The 9,351-nt window shown below is 48.0% G+C and overlaps 2 protein-coding genes across 2 annotated transcripts; both read left to right on the forward strand.

The window, feature by feature from the left end:
- The first annotated feature begins 1,313 nt into the window (after nucleotides 1–1,313).
- LOC117332841 lies at nucleotides 1,314–1,847 on the forward strand. The gene has a single exon (XM_033891893.1). The coding sequence runs from the start codon at nucleotides 1,314–1,316 to the stop codon at nucleotides 1,845–1,847; it is 534 nt and encodes a 177-aa protein (XP_033747784.1).
- Nucleotides 1,848–1,853: 6 nt separating this feature from the next.
- Nucleotides 1,854–3,737, forward strand: LOC117332842. The gene has a single exon (XM_033891894.1). The coding sequence runs from the start codon at nucleotides 1,854–1,856 to the stop codon at nucleotides 3,735–3,737; it is 1,884 nt and encodes a 627-aa protein (XP_033747785.1).
- Nucleotides 3,738–9,351: the final 5,614 nt, after the last annotated feature.

The raw sequence follows: 9,351 nt of genomic DNA on the forward strand, positions 1-9,351 counted from the left end.
CCGTCACTCTAACCGACTGAGCTATCGTGGCCCCCTCACCTGAGGTTATGTGGCCGTCACTCTAACCGACTGAGCTATCGTGGCCCCCTCACCTGAGGTTACATGGCCGGTACTCTAACCTACTGACCTATCGCGGCCCCCTCACCTGAGGTTATATGGCCGTCACTCTAACCGACTGAGCTATCGTGGCCCCCTCACCTGAGGTTACATGGCCGGCACTCTAACCGACTGAGCTATCATGGCCCCCTCACCTGAGGTTACATGGCCACCACTCTAACTGACTGAGCTATCGTGGCCCCCTCACCTGAGGTTACATGGCCAGCACTCTAACCGACTGAGCTATCATGGCCTCCTCACCTGAGGTTACATGGCCAGCACTCTAACCGACTGAGCTATCATGGCCCCCTCACCTGAGGTTACATGGCCACCACTCTAACTGACTGAGCTATCGTGGCCCCCTCACCTGAGGTTACATGGCCGGCACTCTAACCAACTGAGCTATCATGGCCTCCTCACCTGAGGTTACATGGCCAGCACTCTAACCGACTGAGCTATCATGGCCCCCTCACCTGAGGTTACATGGCCAGCACTCTAACCGACTGAGCTATCGTGGTCCCCTCACTTGAGGTTACGTGGCCGGCACTCTAACCAACTGAGCTATCGTGGCCCCCTCACCTGAGGTTACATGGCCAGCACTCTAACCGACTGAGCTATCGTGGTCCCCTCACCTGAGGTTATGTGGCCGGCACTGTAACCAACTGAGATATATAAGGAGTAACAACTTTATACAAATCAGAGGTTTCCTTTGAGGAACCAAAAGTTATGGACAAAGCGACGGACAAAAATTATGAACAAAGCGACGGACAAAAAGTATGGACAAAGCGACGGACAAAAGTTATAGACAAAGTGACGGACAAAAGTTATGGACGAAGTGACGGACAAAAGTTATGGACGAAGTGACGGACAAAAGTTATGGACGAAGTGACGGACAAAAGTTATGGACGAAGTGACGGACAAAAGTTATGGACAAAGCGACAGACAAAAGTTATGGACAAAGCGACAGACAAAAGTTATGGACGAAACGACAGACAAAAGCTATGGACGAAGCGACGGACAAAAATTATGGACAAAGTGATGGACAAAAATTATGGACAAAGCGACAGACAAAAATTATGGACAAAGTGATGGACAAAAGTTATGGACAAGGCGACGGACAAAAGTAATTGACGAAGCGACAGACAAAAGCTATGCTGTTGATCAGAGGGAGATGGAAAGGATTCAACGTGTCAGTCCGTACCAGGACAGGATTCAACATGTCACTCAACACCCGGACAGGATTCAACATGTCCCCCAATACCCGGACAGGATTCAACATGTCACTCCACACCCGGACAGGATTCAACATGTCCCCCAATACCCGGACAGGATTCAACATGTCACTCCACACCCGGACAGGATTCAACATGTCACTCCACACCCGGACAGGATTCAACATGTCCCCCAATACCCGGACAGGATTCAACATGTCACTCAACACCCGGACAGGATTCAACATACCACTCCACACCCGGACAGGATTCAACATACCACTCCACACCCGGACAGGATTCAACATGTCTCTCCACACCCGGACAGGATTCAACATACCACTCCACACCCGGACAGGATTCAACATACCACTCAACACCCGGACAGGATTCAACCTACCACTCCACACCCGGACAGGATTCAACATACCACTCAACACCCGGACAGGATTCAACATGTCACTCCACACCCGGACAGGATTCAACATGTCCCCCAATACCCGGACAGGATTCAACATGTCCCCCAATACCCGGACATGATTCAACATGTCACTCAACACCCGGACAGGATTCAACATACCACTCCACACCCGGACAGGATTCAACATGTCACTCAACACCCGGACAGGATTCAACATGTCTCTCCACACCCGGACAGGATTCAACATGTCTCTCCACACCCGGACAGGATTCAACATACCACTCAACACCCGGACAGGATTCAACATGTCTCTCCACACCCGGACAGGATTCAACATACCACTCAACACCCGGACAGGATTCAACATACCACTCCACACCCGGACAGGATTCAACATACCACTCCACACCCGGACAGGATTCAACATGTCACTTAACACCCGGACAGGATTCAACATACCACTCCACACCCGGACAGGATTCAACATACCACTCCACACCCGGACAGGATTCAACATACCACTCCACACCCGGACAGGATTCAACATACCACTCCACACCCGGACAGGATTCAACATACCACTCCACACCCGGACAGGTTTCAACATGTCACTTAACACCCGGACAGGATTCAACATACCACTCAACACCCGGACAGGATTCAACATGTCACTCCACACCCGGACAGGATTCAACATGTCACTCCACACCCGGACAGGATTCAACATGTCCCCCAATACCCGGACAGGATTCAACATGTCCCCCAATACCCGGACAGGATTCAACATGTCACTCAACACCCGGACAGGATTCAACATACCACTCCACACCCGGACAGGATTCAACATGTCACTCAACACCCGGACAGGATTCAACATGTCTCTCCACACCCGGACAGGATTCAACATGTCTCTCCACACCCGGACAGGATTCAACATACCACTCAACACCCGGACAGGATTCAACATGTCTCTCCACACCCGGACAGGATTCAACATACCACTCAACACCCGGACAGGTTTCAACATACCACTCCACACCCGGACAGGATTCAACATACCACTCCACACCCGGACAGGATTCAACATACCACTCAAGACCCGGACGGGATTCAACATGTCACTCCACACCCGGACAGGATTCAACATGTTACTCCACACCCGGACAGGATTCAACATGTCACTCAACACCCGGACAGGATTCAACATGTCACTCCACACCAGGACAGGATTCAACATAGCACTCAACACCCGGACAGGATTCAACATACCACTCAACACCCGGACAGGATTCAACATACCACTCCACACCCGGACAGGATTCAACATACCACTCAACACCCGGACAGGATTCAACATACCACTCAACACCCGGACAGGATTCAACATGTCACTCCACACCCGGACAGGATTCAACATACCACTCCACACCCGGACAGGATTCAACATACCACTCAACAACCGGACAGGATTCAACATGTCACTCCACACCCGGACAGGATTCAACATGTTACTCCACACCCGGACAGGATTCAACATGTCTCTCCACACCTGGACAGGATTCAACATACAACTCCACACCCGGACAGGATTCAACATACCACTCAACACCCGGACAGGATTCAACATGTCACTCCACACCCGGACAGGATTCAACATACCACTCCACAACCCGGACAGGATTCAACATGCCACTCCACACCCGGACAGGATTCAACATACCACTCAACACCCGGACAGGAGTCAGCATACCACTCAAGACCCGGACGGGATTCAACATGTCACTCCACACCCGGACAGGATTCAACATGTTACTCCACACCCGGACAGGATTCAACATGTCTCTCCACACCTGGACAGGATTCAACATACCACTCAACACCCGGACAGGATTCAACATACCACTCAACACCCGGACAGGATTCAACATGTCACTCCACACCCGGACAGGATTCAACATGTCACTCCACACCCGGACAGGATTCGGATACTGAAGGAGAGTCAACCTTAACAAACTTAGTCGAATCAAAATTCCGCTCCTCAAACGGACCAATCAAAATGCTGTTCCTCAAAACTGAAGTGTATATCATGATTATAAGCATTCCAAGTATCCACAGGATCGATTGAAGAAATGTGACAGGGGCTGATTAAATACTGAAATAAGGCAAAAGGAAACGACTTAATTAACATCTTGTAATCAAAATACCGCTCTGGAAAACATAGCTTCAAATCATCATTAACATTCCTACTACGCTTCAAAGAGATTGGTTAAAATTATAAGAGGAGACTGCCGGCCGATCAATAGTTTACTCCGGGCGGACGGATGGACGGATGGACGGATGGACGTGCGTACTCGCTCAACATCCTTGTGGGGTGCATTCACCGATTCATCGCGTCAATATATCTTCGTCGCCTATAGGAGACGAATTTTAAAGTATTTTTCTTTTTTATCCATAATTCAACATGAAATATCACTGCGCATGTGCTTTTTTAGCGACGGAATGAACGGAAATAAAAAACAGATTTCGAAATTCTGATCGACATGCGCCGTGCACCCCATAATATTATAGACAAAAGACTACAACCCACTTGTCGACTCTGGCCGGACGGACGGACGGACAACGCCATGTCCAATGAATATCTGATAGATGAATAAAATTGAACTGCTATATCAAGGGATGAACGTAAAGTGAGGACAAAGACAGACAGAGGAATTAAACAGAAGGGTCAAAGGTTATATACCAAGAGAGGAACCAGGTAATGAGGTTGATGGCGGGAAATGAAATTGTTCCCAAAATAGAAACCGGAAATACGAAGGAATAAACATATTTATCATGTTGACAGGAGAGGAATCTATTGTTTAAAACGGAGTTCCTAGTTCAAGGGATAAAGGGTATTGTTCGAGAAAGGAACGGTCGTAATGTTACTAATGATAATATATTTTATTGTGATGTAATTTGAGTATATGATTGAATTTAATCAATCAAAGCCAGACAATACACAGCGATTAATGAGTGGGCGTGGCACGTCAACAATCTTGTTGACTCCGGAAAAGGAAGTCTTACAAGTGTAAGTGATATCAGGAAACATGTTGAGGTAAAACTTGAGCGAAATCGAATATTTTAACTCGACCATTAGATAAGAAGCAAAACAATGATGGTATGTATTTTACTGCCAGGAAACTGAGGTCGCATCTCTGTTCCGAGACATAAACATCTGCTTCATCTTGCCGCCATCCTCGGTATGGGCATGAACTCGTCCTAAGTCTGGAGAAAACATTCCTGCTTTTGGCCCCGGATACGACGAGACAGGTGGCGTTACTGGTCAAGATGAAGTATGTGATTGGTCAATGTAGCGGTCAATGCAAAATGCAGATATAAAGTTAAAAACGATTGAATGCAAGCTGAATAAGTGGATGTATCTTTTCAAATGACACAAATGCAGTCTTATTATCACCAAAAAAGATTCAAACTGATATAATTTTGTTTTCTGTGCTGAAACACATTAGTTCGTTCATTTATAACCACCAGCATTAAAAATATGCCGTTTATCTTTTTTAAAGATATTTCTTGTTTAAAGATTATATAACTTCATAATGTAAAAAAGTTCTAAGTATTCAACATTTCCTATGAAAATGGACACTTTCGCACAGAGGCCATCGTCTGTGTAATAGTCTCTATACAATATTTTTACTCCACTACTTATGAATGAATTCATGTTCACGAGAAAAGGAAAATACATTTTACATTTTATATTTTTCACATATCGACAGACGGATTTCAACCCAAGACAATAGTAGCAAATATGTCGTTGAAACAATGGCAGTTTGCTAGGTTGAATTTATATCGACAATACATACACTCGGACAACAGTTCGGCAGATTGTCATTTAAGCCTCCATCCTGAAAAGCCAAGCCCCCAATCCCAAGGTCCAAACCCCCCATCCTGAAGGTCCAAACCCCCATCCTGAAGAGTCAACCACCCATCCTGAAGAGTCAACCCCCCATCCTGAAGGTCCAAACCCCCCATCCTGAAGGTCCAAACCCCCCATCCTGAAGGTCCAAACACCCATCCTGAAGAGTCAAACACCCATCCTGAAGAGTCAAACACCCATCCTGAAGAGTCAAACACCCATCCTGAAGGTCCAAACACCCATCCTGAAGAGTCAACCACCCATCCTGACAGTCAAACACCCATCCTGAAGAGTCAAACACCCATCCTGAAGAGTCAAACCCCCATCCTGAAGAGTCAAACACCCATCCTCAAGAGTCAAACACCCATCCTGAAGGTCCAAACACCCATCCTGAAGAGTCAAACACCCATCCTGAAGAGTCAAACACCCATCCTGAAGAGTCAAACACCCATCCTGAAGGTCCAAACACCCATCCTGAAGAGTCAACCACCCATCCTGACAGTCAAACACCCATCCTGAAGAGTCAAACACCCATCCTGAAGAGTCAAACACCCATCCTGAAGAGTCAAACACCCATCCTGAAGAGTCAAACACCCATCCTGAAGAGTCAACCCCCCATCCTGAAGAGTCAACCACCCATCCTGAAGAGTCAATCACCCATCCTCAAGAGTCAACCACCCATCCTGAAGAGTCAATCACCCATCCTGAAGAGTCAACCACCCATCCTGAAGAGTCAAACACCCATCCTGAAGAGTCAAACACCCTTCCTGAAGAGTCAACCACCCATCCTGAAGAGTCAAACACCCCTCCTCAAGAGTCAAACACCCCATCCTGAAGAGTCAAACACCCATCCTCAAGAGTCAAACACCCATCCTGAAGAGTCAAACACCCATCCTGAAGAGTCAAACACCCATCCTGAAGAGTCAAACACCCATCCTGAAGAGTCAACCACCCATCCTGAAGAGTCAAACACCCATCCTGAAGAGTCAACCCCCCATCCTGAAGAGTCAAACACCCATCCTGAAGAGTCAATCACCCATCCTGAAGAGTCAACCACCCATCCTGAAGAGTCAAACACCCATCCTGAAGAGTCAACCACCCATCCTGAAGAGTCAAACACCCATCCTGAAGAGTCAACCACCCATCCTGAAGAGTCAAACACCCATCCTGAAGAGTCAACCACCCATCCTGACAGTCAAACACCCATCCTGAAGAGTCAAACACCCATCCTGAAGAGTCAAACACCCATCCTGAAGAGTCAAACACCATTCCTGAGGGCCCAACCACCCATCCTGAAGAGTCAAACACCCATCCTGAAGAGTCAAACACCCATCCTGAAGAGTCAAACACCCATCCTGAGGGCCCAACCACCCATCCTGAAGAGTCAAACACCCATCCTGAAGAGTCAAACACCCATCCTGAAGAGTCAACCCCCCATCCTGAAGAGTCAAACACCCATCCTGAAGAGTCAAACACCCATCCTGAAGAGTCAAACACCCATCCTGAAGAGTCAAACACCCATCCTGAAGAGTCAAACACCCATCCTGAAGAGTCAAACACCCATCTTCAAGAGTCAAACACCCCATCCTGAAGAGTCAAACACCAATCCTGAAGAGTCAAACACCCATCCTGAAGAGTCAAACACCTATCCTGAAGAGTCAAACACCCATCCTGAAGAGTCAAACACCCATCCTGAAGAGTCAAACACCCATCCTGAAGAGTCAAACACCCATCCTGAAGAGTCAAACACCCATCTTCAAGAGTCAAACACCCCATCCTGAAGAGTCAAACACCAATCCTGAAGAGTCAAACACCCATCCTGAAGGTCCAAACACCCATCCTGAAGAGTCAAACACCCATCCTGAAGAGTCAAACACCATTCCTGAGGGCCCAACCACCCATCCTGAAGAGTCAAACACCCATCCTGAAGAGTCAACCACCCATCCTGAAGAGTCAAACACCCATCCTGAAGAGTCAAACACCCATCCTGAAGAGTCAAACACCCATCCTGAAGAGTCAAACACCCATCCTGAAGAGTCAACCACCCATCCTGAAGAGTCAAACACCCATCCTGAAGAGTCAAACACCCATCCTGAAGAGTCAACCACCCATCCTGACAGTCAAACACCCATCCTGAAGAGTCAACCACCCATCCTGAAGAGTCAAACACCCATCCTGAAGAGTCAAACACCCATCCTGAAGAGTCAAACACCATTCCTGAGGGCCCAACCACCCATCCTGAAGAGTCAAACACCCATCCTGAAGAGTCAAACACCCATCCTGAAGAGTCAAACACCCATCCTGAGGGCCCAACCACCCATCCTGAAGAGTCAAACACCCATCCTGAAGAGTCAAACACCCATCCTGAAGAGTCAACCCCCCATCCTGAAGAGTCAAACACCCATCCTGAAGAGTCAAACACCCATCCTGAAGAGTCAAACACCCATCCTGAAGAGTCAAACACCCATCCTGAAGAGTCAAACACCCATCCTGAAGAGTCAAACACCCATCTTCAAGAGTCAAACACCCCATCCTGAAGAGTCAAACACCCATCCTGAAGAGTCAACCACCCATCCTGAAGAGTCAACCCCCCATCCTGAAGGTCCAAACACCCATCCTGAAGAGTCAACCACCCATCCTGAAGAGTCAAACACCCATCCTGAAGAGTCAACCACCCATCCTGAAGAGTCAAACACCCATCCTGAAGAGTCAAACACCCATCCTGAAGAGTCAAACACCCATCCTGAAGAGTCAAACACCCATCCTGAAGAGTCAAACACCCATCCTGAAGAGTCAAACACCCATCTTCAAGAGTCAAACACCCCATCCTGAAGAGTCAAACACCAATCCTGAAGAGTCAAACACCCATCCTGAAGGTCCAAACACCCATCCTGAAGAGTCAAACACCCATCCTGAAGAGTCAAACACCATTCCTGAGGGCCCAACCACCCATCCTGAAGAGTCAAACACCCATCCTGAAGAGTCAACCACCCATCCTGAAGAGTCAAACACCCATCCTGAAGAGTCAAACACCCATCCTGAAGAGTCAAACACCCATCCTGAAGAGTCAAACACCCATCCTGAAGAGTCAACCACCCATCCTGAAGAGTCAAACACCCATCCTGAAGAGTCAAACACCCATCCTGAAGAGTCAACCACCCATCCTGACAGTCAAACACCCATCCTGAAGAGTCAACCACCCATCCTGAAGAGTCAAACACCCATCCTGAAGAGTCAAACACCCATCCTGAAGAGTCAAACACCATTCCTGAGGGCCCAACCACCCATCCTGAAGAGTCAAACACCCATCCTGAAGAGTCAAACACCCATCCTGAAGAGTCAAACACCCATCCTGAGGGCCCAACCACCCATCCTGAAGAGTCAAACACCCATCCTGAAGAGTCAAACACCCATCCTGAAGAGTCAACCCCCCATCCTGAAGAGTCAAACACCCATCCTGAAGAGTCAAACACCCATCCTGAAGAGTCAAACACCCATCCTGAAGAGTCAAACACCCATCCTGAAGAGTCAAACACCCATCTTCAAGAGTCAAACACCCCATCCTGAAGAGTCAAACACCCATCCTGAAGAGTCAACCACCCATCCTGAAGAGTCAACCCCCCATCCTGAAGGTCCAAACACCCATCCTGAAGAGTCAACCACCCATCCTGAAGAGTCAAACACCCATCCTGAAGAGTCAACCACCCATCCTG

Source organism: Pecten maximus, chromosome 8 (assembly GCF_902652985.1).
Source record: "Pecten maximus chromosome 8, xPecMax1.1, whole genome shotgun sequence".
Classification (NCBI taxonomy): domain Eukaryota; kingdom Metazoa; phylum Mollusca; class Bivalvia; order Pectinida; family Pectinidae; genus Pecten; species Pecten maximus.

What these genes read in the sequence shown, in the direction of transcription:
- LOC117332842 (XM_033891894.1), top strand. Translation starts at nt 1,854, where the DNA reads ATGTCACTCAACACCCGGACAGGATTCAACATACCACTCCACACCCGG.
- LOC117332841 (XM_033891893.1), top strand. Translation starts at nt 1,314, where the DNA reads ATGTCACTCAACACCCGGACAGGATTCAACATGTCCCCCAATACCCGG.